The sequence below is a fragment of the Talpa europaea genome, assembly GCF_964194135.1.
Source record: "Talpa europaea genome assembly, chromosome: 11".
NCBI classification, from domain to species: domain Eukaryota; kingdom Metazoa; phylum Chordata; class Mammalia; order Eulipotyphla; family Talpidae; genus Talpa; species Talpa europaea.
The window spans coordinates 9,947,024-9,960,374 of NC_140078.1; the positions used below are offsets into that span (position 1 = coordinate 9,947,024).

Here is a 13,351-nt window from a genome sequence, read left to right on the forward strand (position 1 = left end):
AAAGTATTAGGCCAGTTGAAAGACCTGGGAGGGCAGAAGGGAAATTTTTTTCTCCCTCCATAGCAGTTAGATTCTGCATTTATTTTGAAGGCAGAGGAAAACAGGTTGGTGGTTGGAATACACCTGGGGTGTGAGAGAGAATTTAGGGTGGTTCCAAAGTTTAGGGCCTGGGGAACTGGAAAGATGAGGCCTCCACGGCAGAGCTGAGCCAGCTACGGGTAGGCATGTTTGCAGTGGGGGTGAGAGAAGGGAGGACCAACTAAGCTCATCAGTAATTTAGAGATCGAGGTGGACAGCACCCCACGCAGCAGTACAAAGCGCTGCAAGGGACTTGGACAAGCTGGGCGGATTTTAGAGTCAGAGGAGGAGAAGATGAGCAGTGAGCTCACTGGTGCGACTGGTTAGGAAACAGGGCTCTCCAGCTCCGCCCTGGGGGACTGGGAGCTGGTTCTCAGGGTCAGGGAGTGCAGGGAGTTCTGGGAATTAAGGTGAAATGAAGATGGCAGGAGAGGGGCATGTAGAGACGAGAAGGAATTTATGGGGGGAGGAAGTAGTTTTGCTTGTTTTTTGGAGGGGTAGGAAGGAGGGGAGAGGGTATGAAGTCCTGCTCAAACACCCGGCAAACAAGTCCTAGTCTTTAACTCTTCCCGGGGCTCAAGGACAGAAGGCAAAGAAACAAGGAAGAAACCACTTTTTATTCCATAGCTAGTAAATTCCATCCACCACATGGTGGTGGATTCTTCAGCATGCCCTGTGCTGTCCAAGGCAGCTCTCTGGAGTGTGGGAAACGTTTTCTCTGCATGTCCAATACAGCAGCCACTAGTAATTTCTGCCTACTGAGCACTTGAAAGGTGGCAAGTACAGCTGAGGAAACGGATTTTTAAGTTAAATTAATTGAAATCCAAATGCCACGTTCGGCTCCCAGCTCCCACACCGGACAGCACAGCTATCGGCCCTGGCCCAGGTAGTTTGGTTCCAAGGCCAGAGAGCAAGTGGTAGAAAGTGGAGCTCTTCCCAGGCGCAAAAGTTGCCCCAGCTGTGAGGGGGGTGTCTCAGAGTGGGGGGACACCCCGGACACGCCGGATAAGGTTCGCCAGCCGCTTGGCCAGGCCGCCGGTGCTGGGCTCCTCGACGTGGAAAGTTCGGGTGAGGAGGTTGTAGAAGGAGCCGTAGCACACGGCCACCACGGTGCACGTGAGGCAGATGACGTTGTAGGGCATGCTGAAGTCGGGCGTGGGCAGGCTCACCAGCAGCGGCTCCGTGTAGAGCCGCACGAAGTAGCTAGAGCCGTCGGACACGGGGAACCTGGCACAGAGAGGGAGGGGTAAGGCTGAACTTGCTGCTGCTCCCCGTCTCACCGTTCCCACTCCCAGGCTGCTGGGCCAATGCTCCACGGTCAGGGTGTCCAGAATTTCCTTCCCTCATAGCCTTTCACTGGAAACAGCCAGATATGCAAGCCTGACCAGTGTCCAGCAGCCTTGGGCTGGCTCAGGAGCGGAAACGAAGCTTCCAGTGTCAGCTGAAGGCCACCTCCTCAAAGAAGCCTTCCTGGGTAACCTGCTAGATCCCTCCTCAGCACCACCCTGGCCCCATTATTGTCTAGAACAGAACAGAATCTCCCTCTAGACTGAAACATGGGCAAATCCCCCAGGGCTCTCTGAAGACCCGGGCACTTAGTAAGTGCTCGAGGAAATATTTAAGAGAATCAGTAAATAAACGTATGCTAGCAAGAACTGCTCTTCTCATCTATCTATTCTTCCAGAAGCACTTCAGAATCCACTTTTAGTCTGTTCCAATGCAGATCACTAGGATTTTTGCTAGGATGGAGTTAAAGCCACACATTACTTTGGAAGAGGCAACATTGAGCCCCAGCCCACCCTGCGGGGCCCGGATCCTGTGCCGACGCACACCCTGAAGCAGGCAGCTGAGGTCACACTTACAGGGAGTTGAAGAGGGGGCTCTCTTCCCAATCCAGGGGTTTGGCTGCCACCATGCTGGGCACGAGGGCGCTGAGGATAGACGGGCTGCAGAGAAGCACACAGATACTCCATAAGCTGCGCTCCCCTCTGGCTTCCCAGCAAAGGGCAGGGGGTGGGGTGAAGCCCACCTGACATAGAAGCCGTGGTTGGGGTCTGGGGTGTACTCGGTCCACTTGAGCAGCGCCCGCTCAAACTGGATGGAGACCTTGGTGACCGAGTTGGCCGGCAGCTGGATCAGCATCTCCAACAGGTGGGGCTGCAGCCGGTCTTGGGCAGGCTGGTAGTGGATGTAACCTGTGGACAGGAGGGAGTCAGCTGTACCTCATTTGTGGCTTAGAGCACTGGCACCTCTAGCCCCCAAGTATCAAGGCCCTGCGGCCTGGAACTGGGTGCCTAGAAGGTGGGCTGTGCAAGACAGAAGCCGGCAGACTGAGGAAAGGAATAGGGTCTCTGAAAAGGGAAAAGATGTTTCCAGGGCAGCCTTCCCAGGACGTGTTCAAGTTCATCAATTTCTACATCACAAAACTGGGGCACCAGGCGACAGGATGCAACAGGAAGTCCACCTGGGAAGTTGACTTGCTAAAAATATGGGCCCTGAATCTAATCGAGTCTCTAAATCTAACCAGCAACACACGAGAAAGGCAGGGGAGGGCAGAATACCTGAAACAGCAGCCCAAGGACAAACCCAGAATGCAGAACAGTCCACACAACAGATGACCTAGTTTCTCCAACAAATAGATTTTCTTTAAAAAAGAGGAAACTGCTATAGATTAAAAGATTTTACAGCACCGCACTGAGGCACGCGGTTAACAATGGGGGTGGGGTGGTGAGAGGGAGTTTATGAGAATTTTGTACTTTCGGCTTAATTTTTCTATAAATCTAAAACTGCTCTAAAAAGATAAAGTCCATTTACTATTTTTTTTTAAAGTGAAAACAATAAAAAAAAAAAAAAAGGAAAAAGAAAATGAGAAACTTCAGAGCATGCCAAGCAAATGCAAAGCAAAGACCCTGTTCGGATCCCAACTCTAACAACCCAATCACAGAAAGTTATTTTTAAGATGCTGGGGAAACCAGGAATGATGATGATAGGTTTTTTTTTATTGTTTTAAGCCTATTATCTATTAGAGATACACACTGAACTGTCTGAAATTGAACAGATGGGATGTCTAGGATTTAAGACACTTCAGCAGAAGTGGGGGTGAAGCTGGGGGTGGGTACCCGGGAGCTTCCTGTGTGATTCCATTGAGGTATGTGTTTGAAATTGTCCAGAAAAAAAATTTAAAAAACAAACCAGAAAACCCTCCAAATACACAAGCTACTCGAACCCGAGATTTCAAAGGTGGCAGACAGTGGTCTGAAGGTAAGCGAGACCACCATACAGGGGTATAGAGGTCTGAGGCCTCGCTGTTTGGGGTGTGAGCGGTCACCCCTCCCTGGAAATCCGCCTCACCAGTCACCTCCACTCACAGGGAACCGAGGGCCCTCCTGCTGCGCCTGGCACCCAAAGGAAAGGACTCAACAAATATCAGCGCCTCTTTAGAAAAACAGTAGGAAATAGAGAAAGCTTAAACATAAAAAAGGCACCTCTTTACCCATGGACTGCAGCTCTGGCACCTGTTCTGCTTCCAGCGCTCTCTGAATTGCTGGCCGACTCTTTACAATGAATCATCACAAAAGGATGCACCCCAGGGCCAGGAGACCACTGCCTCCCGAGCCTCTGAGAGCCAACACTGGAAGGCCTCACTATTCTCACTTCACAGGTGAGACCTGCAGACTCGCCAGAGGGAGAAACAGCTTTTCTGCTTCTGAAACTATTCCTAACTCTATGCCTGTGTGGTGTTTCAGGAGTACATCAGGAATGACCCTGAGAAACAAGGCTCTGAGGGTCTGGGAGAGAGAGCAAGCTGGGGGGCTGGAGGGATTTGGGACTCAGCTCTCACTTGGCTTGTTCTCCTTGCCCTTGGAGGTGATGGTCAGCGTGTGCACGTAGAGCCGCAGGTACCAGGGCACGGTGTCCAGCAGCAGCACGGGGAAGGCCCGGTAAGGGTGGGTGTTGTACAGCAGCGTGCTCAGCTCCCCGTTCTGCAGCCCGTAGCCGCTCACATATCGCTGGGCGTGCAGGAAGGGCACAGGTGGGGCCTCTGCACAGAAAAAAGCCAACAGTAAGAGCTCCTGAAAGAAAGGGTCACACCCCACCCCTGCTCCTGGGGCCACATCCTGAGTTTCAAAGCTAGGGAGCGCTGGGGGAAAGCTCTGCCGTGGGCCAGGGAGCTTGCATCCCAGTCACCCTCTTCCTCAGCCCACGATGCTACAACATGACCGTTATTTACTGAGCATGTATAGGTGCCAAGCTCTGTGCTCCTTCCAACCCAAATCAGACACTTTTCATGGTGACACTGGACACAACCACAATGGTCTGGTGCCTGCCTTGACTAGTGGATGTCACGTTTCTTGAAGGCAAACTCTGTTTTCAAAAAATACTTGTCGCGCCTTCCCAGTGGCGCAGCGGTTGAGCACTGGGTTGCGAAGCTGCCCGCAGCCTCTGCAGCGCCAGTTCGATCCCCAGCTGCTCCCCGGCCACCGGAGGAGGGTCCCACATGGCGCGCAGACCCCTCCTGCCGCCCGCTGCTCCCCTCAGCAGTGTACTTAGGTCCTTCTGCCTGCTCTGCTCCCCGCTCTGGCTCTGGTGAATTCTCTCACCCTCCCGCGCTTCTGACTGTACCCAGTGCTTGTATAAATAAATAAATAAATCTTAAAAAAAAAAAACAAAACTTGTCAACTAAATGAATGCATGAAAAAACTCTGTGTCACATTAGCTGTTTCATCCAAATCCACGAGGTATCACTGTCCCCGTTCTCCAGATGAGGCGGCAGAACCGACCCAAGGTCATGGAGCGTAGCGGAAGTGGAACTACAAACCGGAAGTTCTGACTCCAGAGGTCTGGGTCTAAACACAAGCCTACTATCTGGTGGTGGGGGGTGGGGGGTCTTCCCCAAGATGCGCCATTCTGTAGCCCCTCATGGCCTGGCGGCCCACTGGCCACCCACCATTCTCTGGGGGTCTCCTCCACTTGAGCTGGAGGTTCAGATTGCGGGAGGTGTTGATCGTGGCTGGGTCAAGCAAGTCATAGACGGCATAGGTCTTCCGGGTCCCCAGGATGACATCCTGGTAGATGGTGGTGGGGGGCGGGTTCACCTCCAAGGTCTCGTTGTCCTGGAGACACACAGGGCTGACAGGTGAGCAGAAGGGCGGGCTGGCCTGGGGAGGGGAACGTGCAGCCGGGGACCTTAGTACCTGGTTGTAGCTGGTGATGTCCACGTAGACTCGGCTCTCCGCGGCCAGGGGGCAGGCCTCTGTGAGGGTTCGGGAGAACATCCGGAAGAGGGACCAGTCTGAGGGGCAGAGAGCAGGGTGGGGCAAGGGCTGGGGTGAGACCTGGTTGGCACATGCAGGACGGGCTGGCGAGGGGTGGAGAGAAATGACCTACCGGGGCCTTACCTTTCTTCCCCTGCCCAGTGACGAAGGCATCAAACACCACGGAAAGGGTCTGCCTCAGCTCCCAGGAGACGCTGGTACAGCGGGCGTTCTACCACAAGACCAGGCAGCCATGAGGACCTGTCACTCCTCCAACCACATCACTGGGGGTTGCCTCTCCAGCCTCAATCCCCTGCCTGTTGTCTCTTCCCACCGGTCTGATGCTAGCACCCCCTGAGCCTGTGCAAGCAGCTTTGCGGGTACTGCAGGATGACAATCAGCTACAACCCTGAGCTTAGGAACTATTATTCTTGCTTGACAGATGAGCAAACCTGGCCCGGGGAAATTAAATAATTCACTCAAGGTTATGCCAGCTGAGCTGGCAGTTGCACCTGCACTGTTCTCAACCACTCTGCTCCACGACAAAGATTTACTGAACAACAGTCAGGCAACCTCTCGGCTTCCCTGTTGCATGGCCAGTCCCCAGAATGAGCATCAGCATGTCTGTGCTGGCTGCTGGCTCTGCTGGCCACCCACACTGGGCTACAGGCTTCACCTGTACCATCGCTCAGAGTCCCAGGTAGCGCCACCCCCACCGGCCCTTCCCAACTTACTCTGCAAACAGGGCGGATGTGCACCGCCTGCGAGTGGTAGCTAGTGTGAAACAGGCGATCCGCCTTCAGCAGCACAGAGAGTCCTGCCTTAAGGACGCCAAAAAGATGAAAGGTCAGTGCCCTGCACTGTGGGGCAGCTGGGCAGGGGCAGGGATTATCTGTACACGTACCCTGGTTGTCAGGCAGTAAAGGGGCAATGGGCAGTAAAGGGGCACCCGCTCTCTAGGGCTCCCACCCACATTCAGACCCCCTGGCCTTACCTTGGAACTACAGGGCAGGAGCTTCTTCCAGGGGGTGAGGTTCTCCGTGCAGACCACCTCCCGGGGCAGCACAGCATAGCGCAGGAAGTAGTGGTCAGTGCCTGAGGGCGACACAAGTTGTTTGGGGTGGGCCCCCAACCCCCATTCCTCAGGATGCACAATCTAGAGATGAGGGGTCCTCCCCTCTTCCCACACAATTCTCCAGCCCCAAGAGTCCCAGCAGGGGTGGGCAGGGGGGTGCTCGTCCCCCACTTGGGAGAGGGCAATGCAGACAGTCGTCTTCGGGGTTGTGATCCGGGCTTTGTGATCCGGCCCAGCCGAGGAAGGAGGAAACTGAGGGAGAAGAAGGCACAGGTCCAGGTAAGAGGGAACAGCAAGAAGGGCAGGGTGTGGGGTCATCTCACCATTGGCCAGCCCCAGGGGTTTGAAGGAGGCAGTGGGAGTGACTGTGTTGGTAGAGTCGATGAAGTTGAGAGAGGCGCAGAAGACCCCGGAGAGGACGTTACTGAGCTCCTTCCAAGATTTATCCACACTGGATGGAGACACAAACCCACTCACTGTCCCGAGGCTGCCAGTCCCGGCTCCCTCACAGCCTGCAGTTGGCTAACTCTCAAAGATGGCAAACTTGAAGTTCTACCCAAACCGTAGCTATGATTTATTCGGTGTGCATGACACTGACCCACATAGCACTTCTTATATTTTTAAATTACTTGCTGATATTCAATTTGCCAATTTTCACACTGAAGTTCAGATTTCTGCTATCTCTTGAAAAGTGAGAGCATCTGATGAGAGTAGGCCTCCATTCCCACATGGCAATGCACTGGGGGCTGAGTGGAACTGTCCTCTCGAGTTCTATCTTTCTGCAGTCCCTACCACTCCCTATTACCTCAATATTTTTTTAAATCATACTGGTACCATTGATTTCTCATAGTGGGGATAAAAGGAAATTGTGATACAACTACAGTACCTAGAACCACTACCTCGACCTCTCTCCCAAAAGCAATTCCTCTAATATGAAAATCTGGGATCTTATAGGCTAATTCAAGTCCATAGATGTTTTGTTTGGCCCTCATTGTATTATTATTATCATCATTGTTATTGTTTTTGGATGAATGTCTTATAAAAGGTTATCCAGTTTGCCAGTTTTCTACTGCTTTACATCTAATTAAGTTTCAATTATTTATTATCGGCCTCTGTAGAGATATGTAGGTGTTAACTCAGGTCTGGAAATATTAGAGGAAATAAGTATATTCAACCAGGTAAAGAATGCCACCCAGTGGTAGTATTTCTTCCTCCCAACACCAGCTTACACTTCCCAGAACTGCTGCCTGCTGGAACTGCTACTCCTCAGGGCAGAGACAGGGTGACAACACCTTCCCCAGCCACACTGCCTCCATAGGCTGCAAGAGGCTTCAAGGTGGGCACTCACTCAGTGACTGTGTCTTGAAACCAGACCCAGAGCTCTGCACCTGATGGGGCCTGCAGAAAGGGTGGCCCCCAGTATCGAGTCCTCCAGAAGCCTTGTGTGAATGACAGGTGAAGCTCCTGAAGAGAATACTTGGAGATCAACTGCCCCAGGGCCTTGGGGAAGAGCCTATAATGAGAAACTGGAGAGGGAGGTGCAAATGAGTGATGATCCTGGAAGGAGAGTTCCCGGCCATCCTACAGAAGATGCAGAACTGAGGCTCTGGGGTCTGAGAGATCTGGATACCAGGCTAGACTGTTATTTACTAGCGATGTGCCTTTGAACAAGTGTCTTAACTTCTCTGCATCTCCAATTTCTTCTTTGTAATGGTCCACAGAACTTAGCACTGTGCCTAGAACCCAAGCTAAATGGTGACCACCAACAGCAAATCATCAGTTGACAGAGGGCTCTAATTAAAGGTTTAGCGAGGTATCCTGGCCCTGCAGAAAGGGCACTGGATTAGGAGTCAGGAGGCGTGACTGGCCCTCAACGGGGCTCACTTCCACTATCAGAAGAAAGGGGTTCTTCAGTAACTATTTCACCCTTCTCCAAGGAGCCACCGCAGAGGGCCCCAAGACCAGGAGGGGCCAGAACCCCACCCAGGGATCAGGCTCCGCCCCCAGGCTTGCCTCCGCCCCACTCGCAGCAGGTGCCACAGATTTCTTCAGTCTCATCCTCTCACCTTCTTCCCGCTGCAGCTCCGAATCCCAGCGCGTGCGAAACTGGAATGTGGCGGCCACGTCCCCAGAAGGCAGCGGGGTGATGACGAGCTCTTCCCGCAGGCTGTCGCGTGGGGGCCCCGCATGCCCCCAGCCGCCCGTGGCCAGGAGCAGCAGTGCCAGCAGCGCGAGCCGCAGGGCCGCCGCCATGCCCGCGGCCGCTTCCGCCTCCCAGCGGCGCCCGCCCCCGCGCAGGGCCGGCCTCCAATGGGAAGAGCGCGAGGCCGGCGGCTTCCGGCGCCGTCCCGGAAGCAGGGGCGGGGCCTCCCGCGCGACGGCCTGCCTGGGCCCTTTGGCGCGGTTGGGGCTACTGGGTCGCGGGAGGACGCGGCGGGACTTTAGGCGCTGGGCGTCGCAGAGGTTCACATTGCGGACCCCTCCGCCCCCACTTTGACATAGTCCACCCACGCGAAAGTGCTCGGTAACACTGAGCGTGGCCACCACCGCCATTGTGCCTCTAGTTGAGACGGAAAAAGGTTCCCTGCTTTTGCGAGGTCGCATGGCGGGGCTTCTACCCCCCCACTTCCACGGTCTCCCTTTGCTCCGTCCTAAACCTAACCGGTTCCTCGGGTGCGGTTTTCCAGCTACACCCCTGCCCTTCCCCAGGCTCCTACCCTGGCCCTTTTCCTATGAAAACTTTCAAACAGCAAAGTTTAAAGAATGAACACCTGTTACCGTGAACGTGCTTCCCCAGTACCTAGCTCCACCATTCACGTCTTACTCTACTTGCTTATCACATTAGTGGTCAATAAATCCCTCAGTTCATCTTCTGTTTTAATGCATTTCAAAGTAAATTTCAGATATAAGTACACGTCTCCCTAAATACGTCAGCATGCTTATTGAATTCAGTATTTGTTTGCATTTTTCTCAGTGTAAAACTGTATGAAGAAACGTGAAAGACCAAAGCGAACATTCAAATCCTGACAGATGAGCACACTTGTGTAACCCACCTTGCAATTAAGATATACAACATATCTAAAAGCACAGAAAGCTGGCTAATGCCTCTTTCTGGTCTCCCCCCATCTTGTAGGGGTAACTGCTGTTCTCATTTTTCTCTACAATATAATCTGCTCTGGAGCTTCATATGAAAAGATCAATGCATATATACTTTTTTGGTGGGAGCTTCTTTCACAAGAAGAGTTTGAGAATCATCCATGTTCTTGCATGCATCACCCATTGTCATGGCTGCATAGTATTACCTTATATGAACATACCATCCTCTCTCCATTCTATTGATGGAAATCTGAGCTCCTTCAAGTTTGTAGTTATTACAAACTAGGCTGCTGTACCAGTCACTCAGTAAACAAGTTTATCATTTCCCTTGGGAAGATATTTAGGAGTGGTCAAAGAGTAGGCAATATGTTGAATTTTGTAAGAAACTGCCAGCCCTTTCTCCAAAATTTATCATTTTCTATTCGTACCAACAATGTAGGGGAGTTCTAGTTGGTCAACATTTGTCTTTAATTTTTTTTTTTTTTTGAATTTTAGTTCTAGCCATGTGGGTGTATCTGCAGTCGTATCTCCTGGTTTTAATTTGCATTTCCCTGGTACTAATGATGTTGTACTTCTCTTCAAGATTTGCTTATTGGCCACATATTTTCTGAAGTCTGTTAAAATCCTTTTGCACCTCCACCCCCATTTTACTGGCTTGTTTGCCTTCTTATTGAGTGGTAGGAATTCCGATGCTAAATTTCTGCTCATTTTTTTTTCTACCTGGCCTGTGCGGGACATATTCACAAAAGATTTTGTGCAGTGTCATGGTAAAAATGACAACCATATTGATGTGAAGGGCCAGATGTGGATTCAGCAGGTCTGCCAAGATCAATCCCAGCCATTCGGAGAGAAAGCCTCATCTTTATCTCATCATGCCCTCTTTCTGTCCTTCCCCACTACACATAGAATAGAAGGCAGGCCATGGGCTGTTAGGCGGATATGGGTTCAAATCTCCTACCAGACTTGAATTCATAAGCATGAGTGAGATGAGCACCAATTCCCTCCTCTGTAAATTGGACAAACCTACTTTCAGAGTTGTAAGTAAGTGCTTAATAATATTAATGTTTACTCGACAGATCTATGTGGCTGTGTGGTAGGTAATGTTACCTCCATTTTACACACAAGAAAACTGAGGCACAGAAACTTGAGATGATTGCTCAAGATCACATGTGACAGAGTCAGAACTAGAACCTGCCCACCCATTTAAAAAAAGGAAGAACTGCTGCTATCATTATGGTTTTTTTGTACTCCCTTGCTAGCCATCCTTTTGAAATTGCCTGCCCCCACCATTCAAGACCCAGTCACCTCCAGAGACTTCCTTCTCCCTCCTTATAGTCCTCCGTGCCACAGTCCTCTGTGTATTCCTGCTGCAGTGCATATTCTAATGCCATCCTGGAAGAGCTCTGCTCGCCTTAGTGTCTCCACTGCCCAAGCAAGGAGGGGAGCATATAGCAGGTGCTCAGTGAGGTTTCAGTGAACAAATCTACACCATAGCACCAGGCCATGCTGTCCACCATGCTCTCGTGGTATCAAGTTCTGTGCACCCCTGGGGACTGCTACAGTGTGAGTCTTCTAGGGACTGTCCTGCCCACCCCCCAGTTGTGGTCTCTCCCATTTCCTCTGAGGCACAGGGTTCTATGGGACCAGTCTGTCTCTGCTCCTCTCCAGAATCTGTCGGATATCCGTCCACTCTTGGACAAATGTATGCAGCAAACAGAAGCCGCTGCACTGTGGCTTCCAGATTAAAAGCTGGGCTCCTTGCCTCAGAGTTGGCTCCAAATCATTCTTCCATCTCCAAGGGCACTGTGTGACCTAGAAAACAGTCAGCTGGAGACGTTGGCTCTGAAGGCCTGCCAAATCCCTGTGGCTTGGCAGAAGAGGAGGTCATTCTCTAACCAGGAAGTGGTCCTGGGGTCTCGGCCGACCTTAGACTTCTCCAGGGAGTTATGGGGCTCATCGGTGCTAAATTGAAGATTTCCCTGTAGGCTCCCAACAATTCTACCTCTCCCGAGGGCTGTGGATTCCTCTCTTCAGGCAGAGTCCTGGCCCCAAACACCACAGATCTTAGCATCTGATGCTACCAAGCTAGTCTAGCTTCCCATCATTTACCTTAGAGGTCATGGGGTGACTCCAGAAGCTGAGAAATGGGGCAGAGCGCTCCAGAGCTCAGGGCTACAGCCCAGAGGCTCAGCCACAGTCAGAGAGGAAGTTGAGTCTTGCTACTCCAAAGGAAAGAAGGGAGAATAAACACGAGGACAGAGACCCTGTCATCTGGCTGCAGCAAAATCACAGGCAATCCAGGAAATTCACAAAAGTTAACATGAGCCTGGGCCCTGGCCCAGCTTAGTGGATGATCTCAACTTAGACACAGAAGTTTTGAGACAAAAAGAGCACAAAACTCCCACAGGCTTCTCACTAGCATTAGGAAAAGCACTTAAAAACTGTCACTCCCAACGGCCTCCTGCGGGGTGAAAGCAGAATGGGGGTATGGGAAGAAGTAAGTCCTGTCACTCAGCCTGCATGGCACAAAGAGCTTGGAGATTTGGGCTGAAGGTTGCTGACCCCAGGGTAGTGTTTGATGTACAAAGGGAGTGGAATGATTTTCCTCTTCTAGTGTGAGAAATGACTTGATGTTCCTTAAGGCTGGGTCCTATACCTCCCTGCTTTCACTGAACATTCTCCCTGGGAAAGCTCATTCACAGCCAGGGCTTCACTTACCACCCACACACTGCTAACTCGTCCACTCATTTTCCCAGCCCAAGTCTCTCATCTAAACCCCACACTCACGGGTCCAATTGCCCACTCGTGTCCTCTTGGACATCTCAAAAGCATCTTCAACTCAACATGTCCGAAACCAAATTTATGACCTTCCCAAACCTGATTCTTAAACTCCATTAGGGTGAAGGAAGACTCTCTGAAGTCACTAGGCAGAAATGCTGGCACCCTTGACCTTCTTCTCACTCACCCTTCTCCCAAATCTTTTGGGGCTTACATCCTAAATATCTCGTCCTTTCCATTTTCCTACACCCCACCCTTACCCTCCACTGTAGCCTGTCATCTCTTACCTAAGGGCTGAAATCTCCTGTCTCCCAGGTAGCCACTCTGGCCCCCTCCAGCCAGGATTCTACAAGGATCCTTCCAGCCAGTCTTCCCCTGCTTCTCCCCTACCCATCCTTCGGCTCTCAGCTCAGATATGCTTCCTCAAGGGACACACCTCCAGATCTCCCGAAATAGGCTATTAACTCCTTCCTGCCACTAGTCCTAGCTGCAATTTTGCCTGTGGGCCTGCACTAGACTCTAAACTCCATCAGAGCAGGGACTGTGTCTCTTTGGCACTACTATATCCCCAAGGCCAGGCTCAGTGTCTTCCATGCTGAACACGGACATATTGTATTTAACAACGAACGCCATTTGTTGTTTATACAAGTTATGCTCATGCAAGTTAAGTTAACCACTGCCACTGTCCTCTGGGCCACGATTATCTCTTGCGTGAATTATTGTGTTATGTCTGTCTTGAGCTGCCCTTCCCTCCTCCAGTATATTCTTTATACTGTGGCCAGAATTACCTTTTGAGCAAGCAAATTCAACCACTGTCATCCTTTACTCCCAATAAAGTTCAAATCCCTTAATGTGGCATCTAAAATGTAAATTGCTAGTTTCCCACCCAAAGTTCACTGTTTTCTTGTTCTTTAGTAACAAAACCATGATTTTATCGAGATGGCCCTGTGCCCTACCCAAGGAAAATCCCGGCCTCCCCAGTAGCCAGGTGCTGCTGAGCCGAGCGACAGGTTGTACAGAAATCAGATGCGCTGGAAATCCAGTGACTTGAAAGGGTGACTGCCTTTCC

The 13,351-nt window shown here is 51.4% G+C and overlaps 1 protein-coding gene across 5 annotated transcripts; it reads right to left on the reverse strand.

Annotated features, from left to right (window-relative positions):
• Positions 1 to 1,052: 1,052 nt before the first annotated feature.
• PIGT (phosphatidylinositol glycan anchor biosynthesis class T) lies at positions 1,053 to 8,661 on the reverse strand (the record flags this gene model as incomplete). Of its 5 annotated transcripts, none has more annotated exons than XM_084246448.1 (12): positions 1,053 to 1,305; positions 1,941 to 2,024; positions 2,108 to 2,273; positions 3,920 to 4,120; positions 5,027 to 5,192; positions 5,274 to 5,371; positions 5,478 to 5,565; positions 6,068 to 6,154; positions 6,328 to 6,428; positions 6,732 to 6,859; positions 7,757 to 7,934; positions 8,475 to 8,661. In XM_084246448.1, the coding sequence occupies 12 exons, from the start codon at positions 8,659 to 8,661 to the stop codon at positions 1,053 to 1,055; spliced, it is 1,737 nt and encodes a 578-aa protein (XP_084102574.1). The 5 variants fall into 5 exon arrangements, with proteins under 5 accessions (XP_084102574.1, XP_084102573.1, XP_084102575.1 ...); XM_084246447.1 differs by having other exon boundaries at positions 6,050 to 6,154; XM_084246449.1 differs by lacking the exon at positions 6,732 to 6,859 and having other exon boundaries at positions 7,797 to 7,934.
• Between the last annotated feature and the right edge of the window lie 4,690 nt (positions 8,662 to 13,351).